The sequence below is a fragment of the Diabrotica virgifera genome, chromosome 6 (genome assembly GCF_917563875.1).
Source record: "Diabrotica virgifera virgifera chromosome 6, PGI_DIABVI_V3a".
NCBI classification, from domain to species: domain Eukaryota; kingdom Metazoa; phylum Arthropoda; class Insecta; order Coleoptera; family Chrysomelidae; genus Diabrotica; species Diabrotica virgifera.
The window spans coordinates 79466720-79489629 of record NC_065448.1 but is presented as its reverse complement, the minus strand read 5'-3'; the positions used below and the strand labels follow the sequence as shown (position 1 = coordinate 79489629).

The 22910-nt window shown below is 36.2% G+C and overlaps 1 protein-coding gene across 2 annotated transcripts in view; it reads left to right on the top strand.

Moving 5' to 3' along the window:
* The window catches only part of LOC126886456 (neurofilament heavy polypeptide-like), a 77810-nt gene that overhangs the window by 20326 nt on the left and 34574 nt on the right, over positions 1 to 22910 (top strand). For both annotated transcript variants that reach the window (XM_050653403.1, XM_050653404.1), the window contains exons 4-5: positions 9223 to 9553; positions 15407 to 15553. In XM_050653403.1, coding sequence (XP_050509360.1) covers positions 9223 to 9553; positions 15407 to 15553 — 478 coding nt within the window. The remainder of the gene's footprint in view (positions 1 to 9222; positions 9554 to 15406; positions 15554 to 22910) is intronic.

The window sequence follows — 22910 nt, the reverse complement described above, 5'->3', positions numbered from 1 at the left end:
CAATTATGGAAAATAATTTCCAGGCTTTTCCCGAGGCAACTTTTGTTATAAATATTTTTTTCTCAAAGCTGTACTATAAACGGTTCCTGAGATATGGCCGAGAGCCATTCTTATTGGGACACACGGTACAATTTTTAATTCCATAAATATTAAATGAACACATATTATGTTAGCCGTAGTATCCCAGGAAACAAAGCATTTAAAATTTACTGCCTGCTTTTTTTCAACTAGAATATCTATCGGAAGTCAATATAAAAGATAGACTATCTCGTGGGTATTGAAATTTTTACTGCGATGTGGTTTTTTATTAACATTTAAGCAAAACAGTGACTTTTCCTATATTTCAATATTGTGAAAAAACTATGCATTGTATATGAAAACGTTCACATTTGACTTTCTTGAAAATACTTGCTCTTTAAAATGAGAATATTGTACATGTTTTTGAAATATTATAGTATTATACCATTTGAGAGAAAATAGGTAATTTCAAATGGCCGTACAGTGTTTTGTCAATATTTAGATTGGATGTTGTAATCTCATTATCTTCGTAATGTCTCAAATTTTCATGGTTTTTAATTCTGTGGCATGGTTCTAAAAGGGCTAATGTCAATTTTTTGCTTTTTTGTACAGCTTTCTTTTGAATTTAATATTGACAACAAAACCCAAAAAATTGATTTGGCCCTTTTAGCGTTAAGCCACATTATGTGTTTAACCATCTTCAAAAGCCACAACATATCCCTAGATACAAAAATAAGATATTTGACATGTTTTCTCTGTATTGTTGTACGGAGCGGAGGCATGGACGCTTACAGACACAACTATTAAAAAACTTGAAGCATTTGAGATGTGGCTTTATAGAAGATTGATGAGAATATCATGGACAGCAAGGATCACGAACAAGGAAGTCCTAGGAAGAATGAAGAAGGAACCGGAGATTGTGTTTACCATCAAACGCATAAAATTGCAGTATCTGGGACACGTTATGAGAAATCAGCACCGTTACTCCCTGCTGCAGTCCATATTGCAAGATAAAGTCACAGGTAAGCAGGGACCTGGTAGAACGAGAATATTATGGCTGCGGAATTTCAGAAGATGGTTTAAGGAAACCTCAACGGAACTGTTTCGAGCCGCAGCGAAGAATGTTATGATTGCCAATATGATTTCCAACATCCGAAACGGATAGGAACCAGAAGAAGAATTATCTCTCTCCACGTGTAACATATCCGAGATATTCCAATTTTCTGCTTTTGATTGCATTTAAGACTTCCATTTCTTTATTCGTCTTTCTCAGAACCTCTTTGTTTTTGACATGTTCTCCATGATATTTTCAGAATTCTTCTATACACCCTCAACTCGAATGATTCCAGATTCCAATTTTTGTTTTCATAATTTTGGTTATTAAACAAGGAAGTTATTCTTGTATGAACATAAAGAAATTGATATACTGTTGGGTTTCAGAATATATAGCCTTGACAAATGTCTGAACTTTAACATTCGAAACACACTGTTTATTTCTTACCTACAAGCTGAAAAGTTTGCCACTGGAACCTTTATTATGGTTCTTTTCATAAGCATTTTTCAGTGCGTCACAGTTTTTCGATTTCTCTCTAACGCATTAAATTGTATGTGACAGAAAAAAACGCACTCGCTGATTACATTTCGTCGGTGACATTTATAACATTTAATCTAGTTGTCAATAGATGGCGCTAATAATATAATATTAAATAATATTATCTCTCTCTCTCGTTCCATCCCTCCTTGTGGAGTATTGGGCGCTTATGCGTTTCTTGGCCAAAGGTGTAAGATTGCTGTCTGGCCGGGACAGCGCATCTTCTCTTGTTTTTATTCACTGGATAAATTGTGAACTAATTCCCTCCACTCTCTTCTATCTTTTGCTCTCTTTTTGACTTCGCCCCATCTTAGTCCAATTTTTTCGTGTTCTCTCGTTGTTGTTCTTTTCCAGCTGTTGTCTGGTCTGCCCCTCTTTCTTTTCCCCTCTGGTTGGTATTCAAGTGCTTGTCTTGCTATGCTGCTTTGGTCTTTCCTTAAAGTGTGGCCGATCCATTTCCATTTTTTTTCCTTGACTGTAGTAGATACGTTAGTTTGCTTTGTCCTTTCCCATAGTTCTGTATTAGTTATTTTATTTGGCCAGTATATTTTCAGGATTTTTCTTAGAGATTTGTTTACAAATGTTTGTAGTTTTTTAGTTGTATTTTCGTCCTGTTTCCATGTTTCTGCTCCATAGAGCAGTATACTTTTAATGCAACTGTTAAAGATTTTAATTTTTGTTGTTTCCGATATTTCGTTTGTTTGCCAAATTTTATTTAAAGCGTTGAATGCGTGTTGCGCCTTTGTTATTCTCGTCTGTATATCCTTTTTACACCCCCCGCTCCTTTCCATGACAGATCCCAGATATGTGAACTTGTCTACCTCTTCTACTTCTTTACCGTTTATCATTATTTTATTATTTGGATGGTTATTATTTTTTAGAAGTTTAGTTTTTTCTGTGTTTATTCGAAGTCCGATCGTGTCGGAGTACTGTGCCAATTTGTCAATTTTTGCTTGCATATGATTTCGGTGTTCAGTTATAAGGCAGATGTCATCTGCAAATTCGAGATCTTCTAGCTGTTTGAAAAGGTTCCACCTGATGCCTGTTCGATCGTCGATTACTTTCCTCATTACCCAATCTATCATAATAAGAAATAGGGTAGGGGATAGTACACAACCCTGTTTGACTCCACTTTCTATGGATATTTCTTCTGTTACTTCACCTGAATGTTCTAGTTTGGCTTTGTATCCTTCGTAGAAGAGTTTAATAAAGTTTATGATTTTTTGTGGTATCCCATATAATCTAAGGATTTTCCACATCTGTGCCCTATTTACACGGTCAAAGGCCTTTTCGAAGTCGATAAAACTCACATATATATCTTTATTCCATTCATTTGTTTGTTCCAAGATAATTCTAAGGGTGCAAATGTGATCAATAGTGGAATGGTTGGAACGGAAGCCTGCTTGGTTGTTTCTCAGTTTTTTATCTAGTTCCGGCTTCAATCTTTCCAAAATGATTTTGGTCAGCATTTTGGATGTGGCACTTAGTAGTGTTATTGCACGCCAATTGTTGCATTTGCTCAGGTCTCCTTTTTTGGGTATTTTTATAATCAATCCCTCTTTCCACTCCTTTGGCAATTCTTCGTCCGTCCATATTTTATTCAGAAGTGTATGTAGCATCTCTACTGACTGCTCGGTGTCTGCTTTTATTATGTCAATGGGTATATTGTCGATTCCTGCGGCTTTGCCATTTTTTAGTAGTTTTAGGGTGTTTCCAATTTCTTCCATTGTAATTTCTCCAATATTCACTTCTAGCTCTGGTGATTCTACTTCATCTTCTATGATTTGAGTTATTTCATGCTTAGCATATATCTCTTCGAAGTATTCCTTCCATCTTTGTATTATTTCTTTCTCATTTTTTATTCTATTTCCTTGTTTATCCTTTACTTCTCGTATATTTCGTTGTGCTTTTCCTGTTAAGTTTCGTATGATTGTATATTGTGTTCGTAAGTCGTTTTCTTTCGCTGCTTCTTCTGATATATTTAGCATCTCATTTATATAGTTTCTTTTATCTTTTCTGGCTTGTTTTTTTACTTCTGCGTTTTTTGCCTTGTATTTCCTTTCAAGTGCCCTCTCTTCTTCCGATCCTTCCTTTTGTAGAATTTCTTCTTTGATCTTTTTTCTTTCTTCTATCAGTAGTAGAGTGTCTTTGGTAATCCATTTTTTATTTTGTCTTCTTTTTAATCCGATTGTTTCTTTTGCTGTATTCATCATCACTTCTTTAAAATATTTCCATGTTTCTTCGACTGACTCTCCAGTTTGTTGTGATACTGTTCGGTTAATTGCCAGTCTCTCACTGAATTTATTTCTTATACATTCTTGTTTTAGGGCATCAACGTTGTACTTGTTCCTTCTGCTGATTTTTTGGTTTTTATCTCTGGCTAATTTCATTTTTAGTCTCGCTTTGATTAGCATGTGGTCTGATCCCACATCAGCACCTCTTAAGCTCCTGACATCTTGCAGCCAGCTTCTCCATTTATATTCAATTATTATGTGGTCTATTTGATTCTTGTATCTCCCTCCCGGTGATTTCCATGTTTCCTTATGTATCCGCTTATGTTTAAAGATGCTTCCGCCTATTAAAAGTTCATTTTGCTCACAAAATTCGATTAATCGATTTCCATTGTCGTTTCTCTCTCCGATTCCCTCCTTTCCCATCACATGTTCATGTCCTTTATTATCATTTCCTATTTTTGCATTAAAGTCTCCGATTACTATTTTTATATCTCTTCTATATTTATTATTAATCTTATTAAACGTTGTTTGTAGTTGCTCGTAAAATTCTTCCTTCTCATTTTCGTCGTTTTTATTTGTGGGAGCATATACATTTATTACTATTATGTTATAATATCTTGCCTTCAGTCTCGCCCAAATAATCCTTTCTGACACTGGTTCCCACTCTACTAGAGCCTTTCTCCCCTTTTGGGCTAGCAGTATTGCTACTCCCTTTTCGTGTTTGTCATTTACATCCGTATTCCCAGAATATATCATTAGCTGTTGGTCACCTACTCGGGTTGATCCACTACCATTCCATCTTGTTTCGCTTAGTCCGACAATGTCTAATTTGTACTTATCAATCTCTTGGCTTACCTGCTCCAATTTGCCGGTTTCGTGTAGGGTTCTTACATTCCATGCACCTATAAATATGTTCTCTCTTATGTCTATTTCATGTTTATCTTTCGTTTTTGCTCTATTTCTATTTTCGTCCTTGCTCAATTCCTTTTTCTGTGCCTTGTCTGTCGTGATTTGTGCTTTTGTTTGTGTATTTTCATCTTCTGTTAGTTTTTTGGATTTCCCTGGTCTTCTTCTAGCTGGTTGCTGTATTGATTCGATTTGTGTGTTTTTCCATCTATTATTAATTTATTATATTTTATTGTAACACTTTTACCCTTATTAATTTCTTCATTTGCGACTTGTCTTATTTTTTTCTGTGTTTGTAGTTCTTCTTTTGTTATGTCATTATTTATATATACTTTATTGCCTTTTATGTGTTTTAGTTTAGCTTTATTTTGCATGATCTTTTCTTTTTCAAACTTGTTCTGTAGTTTGACCAAACATGTTTTTTCTCCCAGTTTGATAACTTCTTCGATTTGAACATTGATATTCATTTCTTTTTCCATGAAGTTTCCTACAGTTTGTTTCAGTGCATTTCTATCGATTGTATCTATTGGCAAGCCTTGTATTACAACATTATTTACTTTCCTTTCCTTTTCTAGTCTTTGTACACGTATTTTCATATCGTTTAGTTCTTTTTTCATTTCTTCCTTCTCCTTGTGTTTAGTTTGGTTTTCTTGTTTAACTTTCTCCAATTCTGTTTTCAGGTCGTTTAATTCCTCCCAGTACTTTCTCTGTCCATTCTTTATCTCTTTTACTTCCGTTGTTAAATTTTTTGTTTCTGTGGTTAAGTCATGCATCATTTTAATAATTTGATCGAGCTTATTATCTTCGTTACGGGTTTTGTTAGGCGATCTAGACACTTTTTTACTTTTTTGGAACAATTCTTCCTCTTCTTCTCTGTTCCTCTTTCTATGGTCTTCTGATGTGTCGTCGTCCGAATCCACTTTGTATCTATCCATTATTTTTACCGGTGTTAACAAATTCGAAGCCATTTTTTGTGGCGCAGCGTGCATGTATTACTCACTCCCGTTACTTAATAGTCCAATCGGTGTTTTGTCACTGTTCGGTTTGCGAAAAAGTGCCGAGCCCGCCTCAAAAGCGCGGAGGCTCTTCACCTTATCAAACCTAAATAGTTACTGTTATTTATAGTTCGTTAATTTGCATACGATATTTTTGTTCTTTCCCAATAAATATAAGAAATTGTACACATACAGATTATTTTCACTTACTTATATTCACTCCCGTTACTTAATAGTCCAATCGTTATTTTGTAACAGTTTGGTTTGCGAAAAAGTGGCGAGCCCGCCTCGATGGCTCAAAATCAAGTCACCTTATCAGAACTAATTAGTTTCTGGTTTTTATAGTTCTTTAATTTGCAAGCGATATTTTTGTTCTATTCAATAAATGTAAATATAAGAAATTGTACTTACAAATTATTCCGCTTGTTTTCTTGGCTCACTTTCTGCACAATTTCACTTTGTCACTTTATGGTTTCTTTGGCGCTTTAAAAGCTTTTTAATTATAGCCGTAATAATCACAAAACTTGATAAAAGTTACGAGCACTCATAAACACGTCTTACCAATTCAATTAGAGATGGGACTATTTTGGTTATTAAACAAGGAAGTTATTCTTGTATGAACATAAAGAAATTGATATACTGTTGGGTTTCAGAATATATAGCCTTGACAAATGTCTGAACTTTAACATTCGAAACACACTGTTTATTTCTTACCTACAAGCTGAAAAGTTTGCCACTGGAACCTTTATTATGGTTCTTTTCATAAGCATTTTTCAGTGCGTCACAGTTTTTCGATTTCTCTCTAACGCATTAAATTGTATGTGACAGAAAAAAACGCACTCGCTGATTACATTTCGTCGGTGACATTTATAACATTTAATCTAGTTGTCAATAGATGGCGCTAATAATATAATATTAAATAATATTATATTATTCTATATAAAAAAAAATTAATCTGTACAATTTATAAGACTATACAAATCAAAGAAAATACCATTTTATAAATGCAATAAACCAAATTGATTTGTTTTTATACCAAATTGCAAATAAAATGTGACAACTGTCAGATTTAACTAAAATGCCATATTAGAATAAATGTCATAAATGTCTATTTATCACGGACTAAACTTTTTTTTCTATCATTTGTGACGCACTGAAAAATTCTCATGAAAAGAACCATATAAAGATAAGAATAACTTTTTTATTTGTTGAAAAATTGTTCAAAAGTTGTAAAATTTGTTTTAAATTTTTGTATTGTTTATTTTAATAAGTATACATAATTTAAAAATGCTTACCTTGTGGTTTACTTTGCAATAACTTTTGTTTATAAACATTTGTTAATTTAGAAAGTGTCATTTTGGAGAGCAAATAATATTTTCAAGAAAGTCATCTGTTAAATGTTTTCATCTACAATGTAGTTTTTTCACAATATTGAAATGAATAAAACAAATCGCTTTTTTTTGCTTATATGTTAATAAAATCCATGACTGAGTAAAAATGTCGATACCCACGAGATGGTACGGCTTTTCCGTTGACTTCCCTGAGATATTCCACTTGAATTAAAGTAGGCAGTAAATTTTTTGATTTTTAAAAGTAGCATAAGAGCTGTGAGACATTTTTGAGTAGGTATTTAGGCAACTCTTCCATGATAGCCTAATACAAATCTACGTCTCTCACGCCATTAGAATCGGCCACCGGAGCACCAGGTGCCCAGGTTCACTGCTAAGGCACATGGTCTGGAGTTTCGTGGATTTTCAGCAAATTGATGCAAACAGATTACTCGAGGGTTTTTGGGGCCGCTGAATAAGAATACGACATCAGAACCGACCCCCCGATGCACAAACACCCTCCAAACTCTATAAGGTAACATGCCTTAGCAGTGACCTTGGGCACCAGGTGGTCCGGGTTCGTTTCTGATGGCGTATTCGTACTAAGTGACCCCAAAAACCGCCTAGTAATCTATTTGCATGCAATAAGTGCCAAAATCCCTCGAAACTTCGAACAGGTGTCTGTTCTGAATGTGTATTCGTCTTCAGCACACCCAAAGACTCGCTGAGTAATCTGTTTGCATCAATTTAATGCCGAAAACACTCTAAACTCCAGAAGATGATGTGCCTTAGCAGTGAAACTGTGCCCTAGGTACCCCAAGTGTCGGTGCTGATGGCGAATTTGTATTCAGCGTCCCCAAAAGCCTCCGAGTGGCAAAATCTGGCTCTTAATTATCTTGACATGTCTATGCATTTTGGATACATTTTATGCAGTTTAAAATGCAATTATAAATTTCCACCCATTTTTCTATTGTAGACTTTTTCCCCACATCACATCCTAAACACAATGAAAAAAGTTGCAAGTCTCTAGGTGTTGTATTTAAAATCTATTTACTCCGGTGATTTTAGTGCTAAATGATCTAATCTGAATCATAGATATCAGGTTCCGGCAGAACATTGATAATTTTTTCATCAAACGGCAAATCTTCGTACCCCGCACCTGTGAAATACTTCTGACTTCTGGTATGACTTTCTTCTCGCATAACTGCATTAACTCATTCTTTTTGGCACAACTAATTTTAATGGTCGTAGAGTACAATTTTGGAAAATTCTCAATATTCAAAAATAATTGATTAGCACAGCTTGATCTATGAGTTGTAGAGTTGTCACATTTATGGCCCTTTAATTAGGTCATAGGTTTCTCATTTTCTTACATTAACCTATTGATTTAAACTTAACGATAGGTATACAGATTGCACAATCAGAATGTTCTAAGTCAACGTTAATGCAGTGTTGTATGTTCGGTTTTCGCAAAAATAGTACAAGCAGACTGCATTAAGAGTACTTAATAAATTCTGCTAGTAAATTCAACAGTCAAACTGACTTAGTATTAATTTTTTTTCTGTAATTATAATAAGTACGACTTAGTGTGTATTTGCAATATGTAGAGCATACCATTTTATATACGACTGCATTAATAGTTGAATAACTAAAAAAATTGACTTAGTGCGTTCTGCTGGTATACCCTCGATATATTATGACGATTAGAAGTCTTTCAATTCTTTGAATCGTTTTATCTCAAAAACGGTGGCTCTTAGGAAAAAAGTATTAAGATATTTTTTATAGCTAATTATCTAATCTACATTTTTTGTTAGAACTAACTTTACAATAAAACTTACCGTTTCGCTAAAAACCATATTTGGTAACCTTTGACCAGGCGTAAATTTTTGATGGTATTTCATTTATGATGGTATTTTGAACAATCCTGCCAATTTTCAGCTTGATGGTAATTATTGTAGCCTCACTCCTATTTTTGAGTCTAACTAGACCGGTCTAATATGTTTTCCCTTGTAGTCACCAGTGCTGCTGTGGTCCAGTATGACTTATATGCTGTAACATGCTGAAACTGAATATGTTTGATGCTTGAATCTTATTTGTAATTTACTGTCAAAATAATAACGTGCACTTATTTACATATTTTCTGTATACAGGAACCTCCACAAGAAACTCCTGAAGAATTAACAACTGAAAAACCTAAATCTCCCGAGCAATCACAGCAAGAAGCTGAAACAGCTCAACAACCCCCTCAAGACAAAGTAGAAGAAGCTGCATCAGTTTCACCTTCAGTATCAGATTCTGTTCAAGATGCAGAGTCAATTCCAGATCCTACACCAGACCCAACGCCATCAATAGCAGAAGCTGCAGAATCTGTAACTAGACCAATTACCCCTCCTACTTTAGTAACTGAACCTGCAAAATCTGCCACACCTGCCACGCCTCAGAAAGAGAAAGCTGAACCTGAAACAGTTCAAAATGAGACAGGTAAAATTAATTTTATTTATGCTTTGTTTTTAAACCAGGAGGAGTAAACTAAAAAGACAGATTCACACCCAAGAAAGTCACTAGAAAAATTACCAAATACATAAATATATCTTTTTGGTTGATCATGTCGGCCTTCGAGAGTAATCCATAAATATATTATACTAACACGTCGCTAAAGAGTTCTAAAAACAACTGATTTTTATATAAAAGCAGACAGAAAATCTGAAAATTAAAGGAATAATGCAGAAAACACAAAAATTGCTGATATAACTTAATTAACCTATGAAAATCTATCTATCTATAAGCGAGGTTCCTACAGCCTCTGCTGCTTCTCGCATTTCGATCGCCATCGTTTTTTGTCCATCCATTCGTCTTCTTTGATGGCTCTATCTTTCATGATGTGCCGTACATTTTCTTCCCGGCAACTGAAGGTCTTCCCCTTCTTCTTTGGTGTGGTATGTAATTCAAAGCTTTCTTTGGCCATCTATCTTCATTCATTCGTTTCACGTGACACTGGAATATACAGTATGTGTCCTCCTTCTAATATCTTCATTCCTGATGTGATCTTTTTTAGATCTACCACACGCTCTCCTTAGATAATCCATTTCTACTACTTCTATTCTTTTTCTATCTTTTTTTGTCATCTGCCAAACTTCTGCCCCATAAGTCATAATAGGCTCTACCAAGGTACGATGAAAATAAGTTTAAAAAAATAGAATAGAAAAACAAACAAACAAAATTAGAATAGGTAACCCTTTCGATACTGTTACTGTTCAAGTACGATTTTCATTTGCAGCTTTGATCGATATTGTTACCGTTCAAGTACGATTTTCATTTGCAGCTTTGATGAGCGAGCGTCGTCAGGGTAGGCAAAAACCAAGTTTTTTTCAAAAAAAACCAAAATAATCAGGTTTTTTTGTTTAAACCAGGTTTATTTAGTTTAAACCAGATTTATTTGATACAAAGTATCATAATTCTAAATACTTTAAAAATGAATAAATTATATAAAATAATAGTAATAAACAATGAAAAAAATTATTAAGACATCTTTTATTTTTATTTACACACACAAAAAATTAAAATAACAAAAAAACATCTTCAAACGTATCAAAACATATTCAAAATAGCTAAGTTCGAAAGTAAAAATAGAATTAATTTATCTTAAATTTCTTCATTTCCGGCAGCTGTATAAAAAACTTTACATAAAAACACCAGTTTGGAGGTTCAATAAAAAAACCAGGTTTTTTTCTTAAAAAAACAGTTAATTTAAACCAAGGTTTTAAGCATGTTGGTTTAAACCTGCCAACCCTGCGCCATACTATTACGCAAATTAATCTCTATCGTTCAGGTTCTGTCACTGTAAATTTTTAAGTATTTGCATCTTTAGAGAGCTATAATCGTTGTAGTATGTTCTACATTGTGTATTTTGCTTACTTGCACCTTTCATATACGTCACGATCTCCAAATACACCATACTGATGCCTTACATAATATATAGTAGCATATCACCCACCCTAGGGCCGTACTTTTTATGAATACCGTTTTTGTGAAGTTTTTTTTTTGTAATAAGGAAACGAAAAGCAATACATTGTAAATAATACCTTACTTTACTTTTACTTTTTCGTGTCTGGATCCGACTACAGTTTTTCTGCCCAGTATCGGGCTATGTCTACACCCTTTGTATTTGCGAGCCATAAATCATCGAGGGTGCACTGTGATGGGCAAAGGCTGCATACTCTCAGATGCTCCACGTCTGTATTCCCCCACATTCGCAAAGTGCGTCGTTATCTGTCTTGATGCCCCATTTAATAAGGTTCTGTTTTACAGGGGCAACACCTGTACGTATGCGGTTGAGTGTCCGCCAGGTTCTCCAGTCCAGGGTCATTCCATTAGGTCGTTCTGGATGTAGGGGGAACAGTTCGGGTGGTTCGACGCTGACAATTCTCATAAACCTTTTCCTTGATTTAAGTCGGCTGGTTCCTGGCGGTTCGTCAAACCCGTATAATTGGTGCCTTTCATCAAAAGTTTGCCTGAACTTCTCCAAATATTGTGAGGCGCATCTACGGTCGTCTGGTGATACGAATCCAGCTGCCCGGTACAGTAGGGGCAGAGGGGTAGGCTTCATACAACCGGTAATTATTCTACATGTTTCATTTAACGCCATGGTGACTTGTTGGGCGTGTCTAGATCTACCCCAGACAGGACAAGCATATTCCCCTGTTGAGAAACATAAGGCCTCAGCTGTTGACTTTAAGACCTGGGGGTTTGCACCCCACATGCTCCCTACAAGTTTCCGTTGAAGGTTGTTTCTCGTAGAAACCTTTTGTCTTGTGCTCCGCCAGTGGAAGTTATACGTTAGTGACCGGTCTAGTATCACTCCCAAGATATTTGGGCCTATCAGTATGTTCCAAGCGTTGTCCCTCCCAAGAAACATTCAGTTTTACATGCGCCAGATGGTTGTTGAGATGGAATGCACATACTTGGGTTTTAGTAGGGTTTGGCTTTAATGAGTTTTGTTTGCAGTAAGTTGACATCATGTTTAAAGCCTCTTCCATTGTCGACTCTACTTGTGTGTTTTCCCTTTTACGGCGATACCAAGGTCGTCAGCGTAAACAAACTCTCAGTCTGGGGGTGCATTGGTTGGTCGTTGGTGTAGATGTTAAATAGGGACGGTGCTAGAACGCTTCCTTGAGGTAGGCCATTTTTTTGGTTCTCCATCTGCTCTTCTTTCCATTTAGCACAACGTAGAAGTGGCTATTACATAAAGTGATCTAATGATATTTACCAGGTCATAGTCAAGCACAGTGTTATAGATCTTAGTTAGCAAGGTATGTGATTTATCGTATCATAGGCCGCTGTGATGTCTATCAAGGCCACTCCCACTATCTCTTTCTGCTCATATCCCTCCTCTATGTTCTCTGTTAGGTTCAGCACTTGGCCTGTGCATGATTTACCTGGCTTGAAGCCTGCTTGTTGTGTGATTAGTTTTGCATCTAATTTTTCCTGGATGCGGTTCAAAATGAAGCGTTCATACAATTTATACAAATGGCATAGGGGAGATATTGGACGGTAGCTACTCGGTAGTTCAGGGTCTTTCCCAGGTTTCAGAAGGGCTACTACTTTTGATTTACGCCACAGTTTTGGAACCTGGTAGGTAGAGCGACAGATGTTAAATAGATCAAGCACCCATTGTCTCGCTTTTTGTCCGAAGTGTTTTATCTGCTCTGTTAGGATTTCGTCCACCCCAGGTGATTTTCCATTTTTCATACAGTCCTTACCATTTTTGAGCTCTTCGATGGTAAATGGGTTTCGCAATAGAGTTTTTTCCTGTTCTTGAGTTCTTATAATCTTTGGCGTTTTGCACTGATGGTTTGCTTTGCCATTCAGAAGCAGTTGGTGGGCTATCTGATTTGGCATTATTGCACATGGCTCTTTCATTTCTGTGGGATCACCGTTAAGTTTTTTAATCATATTCCAAGCCTGCTTACTACTGTGCGCCATATCCATTTTACGTAATGTCTCGCTCCACCGTTCTTGTCTGGAGGTGCTTTGTATTTGCTGTCTTTACTATATTCTCCGATGTATTTTGTCATAACGTCTTTTGCTTCGTCGTTCAGACCAGATATGTAACATTGATGACATCCTCTGGGTATGTGTTTACATGAGGTTCGTTTCACAAGTTTGATGAACACATCATAGTTTTTGGGGATCGGGACTATGTTTTTCACTTGTAATTTCCAATTCTTTCAATTTCCAATTCATCAGTATATTTTTCCCAGTTCGCTTTTTTGAAATTAAACCTTTGTTTGAAAGGTATTGTGGGAGCTTTTATAGCGCTGTATACGGTTATTTCCACGGGCCTATGTTATGTTTTTGGTATAGGCTTATATACATTTCTATTGCAACGGTCCTCTAAAGACATGCTGATAAAGGTGAGATCCAGGTTGTAACCTTTCTTCCATATTTTGCTTTGGAACGAAGAGGGCAGTTTTGGGTCATGCAGCAGTGCCAGGTCGTTTTGTTCAGCCCAAGATTCCACAAGATCTCCATTTTTATCAGATAAGGCGTAGCCCCAATGAACATTATGACTATTAAAATCACCGAGAATGAATCTGGTTTTTTGAGAAGTAAAATTTTTTGGAGGGGAGAAAACAAAGTCTCTCCAGGGTGGTTTATACACAGATGTCACTGTGCAGGCTCCTATTTCGACGGTTAGAATTTCAATGTCGTTGTAGCATGTTTTTTCAGCTGACGTTACATCAATATCTCTCCTTACGAAGAGGGCGCTTCCGTGCTTTGCACTTGGATGTTCAATGATAAGCTGCATTCCCTCAACACTAGGTCTATGTGCTGATATGTCACGGTGAGTCTCTTGTATACATAATATATCACATTTGTGGATTTTACACAATTCAGACAAAACTTCCTGTTTATTACAAATAATACCCTCAATGTTTATGGTCATCATTGTCAATGTAGGCTCTAAGAAGAGCCGTTGGTTCTCGTTTGTTTGTTCGGATCCACACAATAATACAACCAAAAACAATTCAACCACTTGGATAGAACTAATATAAACTACTGAGCGACCGATTCGATCGCCTAGTGCAAAATTTTCCCCGCACCGTATATCAGCCGCACACAACCTATACTCCGCCCGTAGTGAAAGGGCACGGTAAAGGGTAAATAGAAAAACAAACCTATGAAATGAAATTTCATAAAGGTGCGATTCCGACATCGACTGCAGACGGCTGTTGCAGTTGTCGCCGTGACAGATGTCACTACTTTGCACTATTAATTTGTATGAGACTGATTCCGACATCTATCTGCAATTGCTGTCTGCCAGAACGTCAGTTGCTAATAATTATACAAATTAATAGTGCAAAGTAAATATGTATGTCATTGTAACAACTGTAACTGCCGTCTGAAGTTCCAGTCGGTGTCGGAATCTTACCTGAAATCTCAATAGTGTCAACATTTCATAACAGTGCAGTAAACTTGTCTGAGGTTGGACCAATTACAAACAAGCATCATGGAGCGGTAAATTTGAATTACTCTTCCTGGTTTAAAAACAGACTATAGCCATTCTTAAATGTGCAGTAAGCTTATGTTTCAAAATATAATTGTCATCTAATTTGTCAGGTTAGAAGAATAATGCCACAAATTTATGGTTGGGCCGCTGAAGAGATAGAATTATCACGTGAATGGCATGCGTTGGATTCTCAACTTTTAACCAATTTTCAACTACAAACTGTTTGTTGAAAAAGAATGTAAACAAATAACAAATAGAGATCAGGTTGCCAATAATTAACTTTTGTGATTGGTTGAAATTTTCAAAAAAACTCGGTAACACTGTTCGCAGTTTCTCTCCTCACTTTACTCCCCCTATACAAAATTACAGCTTTTTAAAATCGAGAGATATTATGAAGGAGTAGAAAAGCGATAGACCACAGAAATAGACAGTAAGCTAGGGCCAGGCAGGAGAAGACACTCGTGGCTCCAAAATTTGCGGAAGTGGTTTGGACTCACATCGTTCAAACTATTCAAAAGCCCCGTAAGCAAGATCAGAATTGCTATGTTAATAGCCAACGTTCGCAACTGACAGGGCACTTGAAGAAGAAGAAAAGCGAGTTAGCTTAGTGGGGAGTAAAATTTTCTCTCGATTCAAGAATAAGGGTACAGATGTCTTATCCGGTTCAATTTCAAATGCATGTAACCTTGCAGATCGCCAATTATAATGCAAATCTCTCTGATCGTGTGTCCTTGCGATTCTATCTATTGGATGGCCCGACTATAGCTCTAAAGATTTGTAAATGTATGTATTTTAATTATTAATATTCAATGTGTTGAATCTAGTTGCAGAAGAACCAGAAAAAGTAAAAGATGCTTCAGAAATAGATCCATTAGCTGATCCACTTGAAACAGCGGCTGCTGAAAAATCTGCACAAGAAAAAGATGAAGTTGAAGCTGAAAACAAAGAAGAAAGTGAAGATAATGATGAAGGTAAATAGTGACAAAATATTTTAATTTTATTAAAAAGTAATGTACATATGTGTAAACAACACTCGCTGCGTAACTGTGCATATTACCACTTCATCGGAGGAGACGACTTGTGTTAATCAATGGGATTTGTGATTCTCAAAAATAGCTAACAAATGGGACTCAGATAGGACAATAAAGTTTAGTTCAATTGTATAGATAAGTCACACCCGTGCTTATGAAATTTCAAATCTTTGGAGTATAAAAATAAACAAAAACGTGATGCAGCATATGTATCGATTGTAGAAGAAATAAATAGTGTTACTCAAGAAGTCAAATAAAATAAAAAATTTAAATTCGACATATAGACCAGAAATAAAAAAAATCAATGAATTGAAGAAATCGGGAGCAGCGACATTTGGTCTTCTTAAAATCCATTGTCTAGTCCAAAGACACTTATCTCACTTCTCATAATATATCCGTTAATTCTTGTATAAGCAGTGGTATAAGTTTGCTATATTTTTAATGTTATTTTTACGATCCATAAGTACACTACTCCTTGTTTTTGTGAATCGAAACTGAACTGACTCGCCTCCAAATTCAAAAATTGCCAAATACGTATAAACCATAACAGTTTGCTGTCTCGCCACTGTACTCGTAATGGCTTGATTACACGTAACGAGTACAGTGGCAAGACAGCAAACTGTTACTAGGCCGAGACAGTGGTGAGGGAGAAAGATGGTTTATATGTATTTGACAATTTTTTAATTTGGAGGCGAGTCAGTTCAGTTTCGATTCACAAAAACAAGGAGTAGTGTACTTATGGATCGTAAAGCTAACATTAAAAATATAGCAAACGGCTTATACCACTGCTTATACAAGAATTGACGGATATATTATGAGAAGGAGATAAGCGTTTCCAATTTCTTCGATTCATTGATTTTTCTTGTCTATACAGTCAAACAGGCTTAGAACACTTTGAGGTCCCGAAATGGTTTTACTAGCCACTAATGATCGTTTATTAGAATATCCCGGTTATAGGAGTACTTTTGCTTGGCACGAATGCTATTCCAATAAGCGGGTTCGACTGTATATCAAATTTAAATTTTTTATTTCATTTCGACTTCTTGAGTTTTAAAACCAGTTGAGTTTTATTTATTTCTTCTACAATCGATACATATGCTGCATCACGTTTTTGTTTATTTTTATAGTCAAAAAACTAAACAAGAACTCATTTGTTAGCTATTTTTGAGAATCACAAATCACATTGATTAACACAAGTCGCCTCCTCTGATGAAGTGGTAATATGTACAATTACACAGCGAGTGTTGTTTACACGTACTGATTGGCTTGGCGAGTATACGATTGAAGGGTGGGAGGTTGAAGACTCGGCCTAGTAAATAGAACAAGGTCCGAGTGACTGTCTCGCCATATGACTGGGTCGAGTGCTCGGCCAAGTACTCGTTAGTATGTTTATACGAAACGAGCACTTGCCGAGAACACTGTCTCGCACCAATACTCATTATGTGTAATCAAGGTTTTACGTGTAATCAAGCCATAGGCATTGGGCACAAAGTATTTTTCCTGTTGTTTCAAGTGGAACACTTATACCTGTAGATTCCAAAAGCTGTGTTATTGAGTTTCTTCTAGCTACTCAATCAATGTACTCAAACAATGTATTTGTTACTTTTTGGTGACATTCAGCCCTGTGATGTATCACTAAGTTAAATATAACGTAAAGTTATCCTGTAGTTAACTATTGTTAACCATGTATCATATTTAACTTAACTATTGCGTTATTCTGGAGTTATCTGATGTTCAACTTTTTTTATATTATAAACTCATTTTATAACTCGATGTTATTTTATATGTGAAGTTACAATATAACTTTGTAGTTATGTAAGGATTTGTAAGATAGGTTCATCTTTGGATTTGTTTTTAGAAATGAAGTGAATATTGAAGAAGAACGCTTAGAGATTCAACAAATCCGTTTAAATTGACAGAGTTTGAATTCCAACGATGCTTCAGGTTGTCCCGCGATTCTACGCAGCATTTTGTTCTTCTTCTTTTACTTCTTGGAGATCTTTTGATCTGTTTAATTCTGAAGCTGCCTCTGGTTAAGTTCCTGGGAGGTAGATTGCCAACTATTCCTCCATCTTTTAGGTGGTCTTCAGGGGGTCGTGAACCGGGCGGGTTGTTTTCTAGGGCAATTTTTGGGAGTTTATTCTCATCCATTCGTCTTACATGGTTGTACCACATCCTCTTACGCTGCCTTCCCCATCTTACAATATCTTGAATTTTGCATTGCTTTCTAATGTCTGTATTTCTTACTCTGTCTCTTCTTGTTTTTCCCACTATTATTCTTAGGGTTTTCATTTCGGCAACTCTTAGCATCTGTTTCGTTTTGTTGGTGTCTTCGCACACTTCTATGCCATATGTCATGATCTGCCATATCCAAGTCTTGTTTACTATCTGCGCATATACGGATTTGACCAGACTATCTCCCGCAGACATCCTGACAATGCATATGCTTTGTTGATCTGACTCCTCAGGTCCTTTACTGGGTCGTGGGTGCTTGATATATCTATTCCCAGATATCTAAATTGCATCACTTGTTTTTCTCAACCACTAACTTACATCTGAGCGGATCATTTGCTATTTTAGCTTAGTTTTGTTGGTTGAAATGTTCATATTTAGTTGGCGGCTTACTTGAAAGAACTGAAAGAGCTGTCTCTGAAGATCATCTTCTGATTCAGCAATAATTGCTGCATCATCTGCGTAACACACCATACCAATTCTTTTGTTGCCCATTCTATATCCGAGATTAAGAGATGTTACTTTGTTTATAATTTTGCCCATGAGTGGGTTAAACAAGAAGGGGCTTAAACTGTCTCCTTGTCTAATTCCTCCCGGTGTTGGAATATTTTCAGTGAACTGGTCTTCTGCTCTAACTTTGGTTAAGTTGTTGTTATTTAGGTTATGGACTATCTTTGTTATGCTGGTCGGTGTTTTATTTTATATTAATATATTTAGAATGTCTCCCAGGCGAACTCTGTCAAACGCCTTCGTCAGATCAATGAAGTAATTATACGCGGGCATGCCGAACTCTATAGCTTTTTCTTTTATTTGTTCTTGTTGTTCTTCAGCATTAGTGATTTGTCTTTCCAGTTTGTCCTTAAGAATACCCATGAAAAGTTTCATCATTGTATTTAAGAGGGTTATTCTCTGTAGTTTTGTGGGCAAGTTTTTTGTTCTTTTTTAAATATGGGGATTGTGATGCTCTTACGCAATTCCTCTGGTGTTTCTGTTTCGTTTAAGATTTTTTTAAATAGTTGCGACAGTTTACTTGCAAGTTCAGGGCCTCCATATTTTAAAAGTTCATTGGGTATACCATCCGTTCCAGGTGATTTTCTGTTTTTTAGCTTCTTGATCTTTGCTTCTACCTCTTCGTCATTGATTGTAGCGCTTATATGTATTTCGTATTCATTTATATTCAGCGTTTCTTCAGCATCATATAGCTCTTTAAAATGCCATGTCTCTATAGGTACTCCCTTGGTCTGCACGAACTCGTTAACTGTGTTTTTCCTGTTCCGAAGCATTTTCCATACTTTCTTTTGGGCACCATATAGGTCGTAGTCCATGTCGCCAGTGAATTTAGCCCAATGTTCTTTTTTGATTGATTTTATTCTTGCGTTTACTTCGTTTCTTACTTGGAGATATTCTGCGAGAGCTTCTTTAGATTGTGTGCTTTTATATCTCAGGTAGCATTTGCGTTTTAATTCAGAGAGTTCTTTTACCTTTTGACAAAACCACGGTTTGGTGTGGTGTAACCAATTAAATTTAATATCTTGTCATGTATTTTCCTCGTGGTTGCAGATATGCAGATAAATGAGTTACTGTAGGTAATAATAAAATTTTTTTTTTATTTATTTATTTATTGCTTATTTACAATCTACTTCAATACAGTAATAAGTAAATATAATGTATGTTGTTGGCTTGTGGCAGGTGTCGTCCATTGACGACTCTCTGGAATTTACCTAGCAGCTAGGTCTTCTGGCCAAAGTCTTTTCAGACGTCTGTCAACCAGTGGGGGGTTGAATAATTCATCTATGAGATGGTTTGGATGGTCTGCGCTGCGATTCATGTACCTTCTGGAGTGGTCAGCAATCACATCATTGATGAAGGGGATGTTGAGGTCTGCATGAAGGGTTTGGTTTGACACATACCATGGGGCTTTAGCTAACATACGAATAGTTTTTGACTGGAATGTCTGTAGTATTTTGGTGTTGGATGGTTTGCTACAGCCCCACAGCTCGATTCCGTATGTCCACACTGGTTTGACTATTGTTTTATAGATGGTCAGTTTGTTTTCTAATGAAAGTTGCGATCTTCTGTTGATTAGCCAGCTCATATTTTTAACTTTTAGGTCGAGGTGTCGTCGTTTGGCTGCAATATGTGATTTCCAAGTAAGTTTTTCGTCTAGATGAAGGCCCAGGTACTTTACTTCTGTTTTTATTGGTATAGGTGAATTATTTAGGTGTAGTTGTGGACATCTAATTCTTCGATTTGTGAAATTTACTTGACAAGACTTGTTTGTGTTGGCGTTTATTTTCCAGCATTTAAGCCAGTCTTCTAGTTCATTGAGATGATTTTGCAATTTGTTAAATGCTAATATTTCGTTGATGTCTGATGCTAGTATACCAGTGTCATCCGCAAATGTTGCCATTAGTGTATTTTCACTAATAGGAATATCAGCAGTGAAGATTTGGTAAAGGAATGGGCCAAGTACACTGCCTTGAGGTACTCCGGATTTTATTTGGTGGTAGTTGGATAGAGTACCTTCGTATTTAACTTGGAAGTATCTGTCGGACAAGTATGATTTAAGGAGGAGGTAGATTTGGTCAGTTAGCTGAGTTTTTATTTTAAAGAGAAGACCCTCGTGCCACACTCTATCAAATGCTTGCTGTATATCGAGAAATGCTGATAGACATATTTGTTTCCCTTCTAGGCTCTCTTTTATTTTGTTGACTAATCTATGGCACTGTTGTATGGTTGAGTGATTTGAGCGAAAACCAAACTGATGATCTGGGATAAGGTTTTCTATAGGTATTATTGTTTCTATTCTGTTAAGGATTAACCTTTCGAATACTTTTGATAAAGTCGGAAGGAGACTTATTGGTCTGTACGAACTGGCTTCAGTTAGAGGTTTACCAGGTTTAGGTATCATTATAATTTGTGCATACTTCCATTGCACTGGAAAATAACATAGTCTCAGGAGGCTATTAAAAATAATGGTTATTAAGACGACACCTTTTCTTGGGAGTTTTTTTAAGATTTCGCCAGTTATGAGGTCAAATCCTGGAGCTTTATGAGGGTTAAGCAGGTTGATTTCGTTACGGACTTCATTTGGTGAGAAGTATTTTAGTGGTAATGATAGCTGACAGGGTGCATTGAGGAAGTCTCTAATTTTCTCGTCGTTAATATCGTTGGCCTCTGGGGTGGAGAAGACGGTTGATAGATGTTCTGCAAATCTGTTGGATTTTTCTATATCTGATCGAGCCCAGGCTCCATCATTTTTTCTAATTGGTGATTTCATTACTACCGGCTTTTTGAATTTCTTTGTGGCTTTCCAAAGAGAGTTGTCGTCAAGACAAAGGTTTGTGACATATCTTTCAAAGGATTCGTTTTTGGCTGTTTGGATAGCGGAATGAAGTCTGTGTGTGAGTCTGTTAAGATTTGTTTTATCTATCGCGTTTCTTGTTCTTTGCCATTTGTGACGGGCTCTTCTTCTCTCTTCTACTAGTGTTCTAATATGGAGGGGTATACTATACCTTTCATCGATGGTTTTTTCCTTTACAGGAGTAGCTTTCCAAGCGGCCTGTTGTATTTTTTCCGTTAAATATTTTACAGCTTCTTCAATATCGTTTTTGTGCTTGAGTCGAATGTCAAGAGATATTTTATCATTTATTTCTTCTTTGAATTGAACCCAATTCGTGTTACTGGAACATAGCCTTGGTGCAGGAGTTTTCCAAATTATATTGGTACTTAAGGTAATCAGGATGGGACTGTGGTCCGAATGGAGATCAAAACTGGGGGTGATGTCGCTGTGTATTTCAGGTATTCCCTTAGTTATAGCAAAGTCTAACAGATCAGGAATTTTGTTGTTATCAGTGGGCCAGTATGTGGGGGTACCAGTTGTTAGGTATTTCAGGTTATTATCTTGTATGATCTTTAATAGATTTCTGCCTTTTGGAGATATCAGTCTTGCTCCCCAGGTTGTATATTTTGCATTCCAGTCCCCTGCCACTAGGAAATGTGAGCCAAGTTGTTCAAAAAACTCTCTGTATTCCTCCAGATTGATGGTGTGGCGTGGTGGGCTGTAGATAGAAGCTATTGTTAGTGGAAAGGTGAGCGCATGTACTTTTATGATAGTACTCTGAATTTTGTTGGTGATATATGGAGCAAGTTCGTAGTGTTTTATAGCTGTACGAATTATTACAACTGAACCAGCATGGGCTGTTCCATCTGGATGGTTTGCGTAATAGACAGAGTAGTGTGGAATTTTTATAAAAGACCTCTCAGTTGTGTGACTCTCGGATATAAGTAGGATGTCTATTTTGTTTAATTTTAGAAATAGTATAATTTCTTGCACATGGTTTGTTAGACCATTTGCGTTCCACTCTGCTATTCTAAGTGAGTTAGCCATTACGACGTTCTATTTATCACTGTTGTAAGCATGCTTAGTATCATGCTGTTTTGGTTTATCAATTGTGCAAACATATTTTTAAATTCGTTGAGGAACTCTGTAAGTTTATTTGAAAGGTCTGAATTATTGTTGTTGTCTTGTGAAGAAGTATTAGTTGCTGCAACTTGAGCATATGTTACATGTGATTGGTGTATGTGGTGAGCATTAGTGTTATTATTATTTAGGCTTGCAACTCTAGGTATAGGAATGCTGCTTGTTATATTTTTGTTTTTCGAATTGACTAGGTCTTTATATATAGCACATCCTTTATAGTTTGCTGGATGATTGCCATTACATAAGGCACATGTTGCTGGTGTGTCGCGTGCTTTTTTTCAGGTTTTTGTGTCATGTGATCCTCCGCATTTAACACAGGCGAATGGCCTTAGGCAGTAACTTTTTGAATGCCCGTATTTTTGACACCTTGTGCATTGAACTATTGTATTTTTTATTCTAGGTGGTTCTACTGTTATTATGCAGTTTCGTAGGACTTGTAGGTTAAATATGTTTTTGTTGTTTTCGTTTGGCTCTATATCGACAAAGAATAAGGGCAATGGTTCTTTGGTAACTCTATGTCTAACATTAATTATGTTGCGAACTTTAAAACCCTTATTATTTAATTCATGCGAGATATCTGCT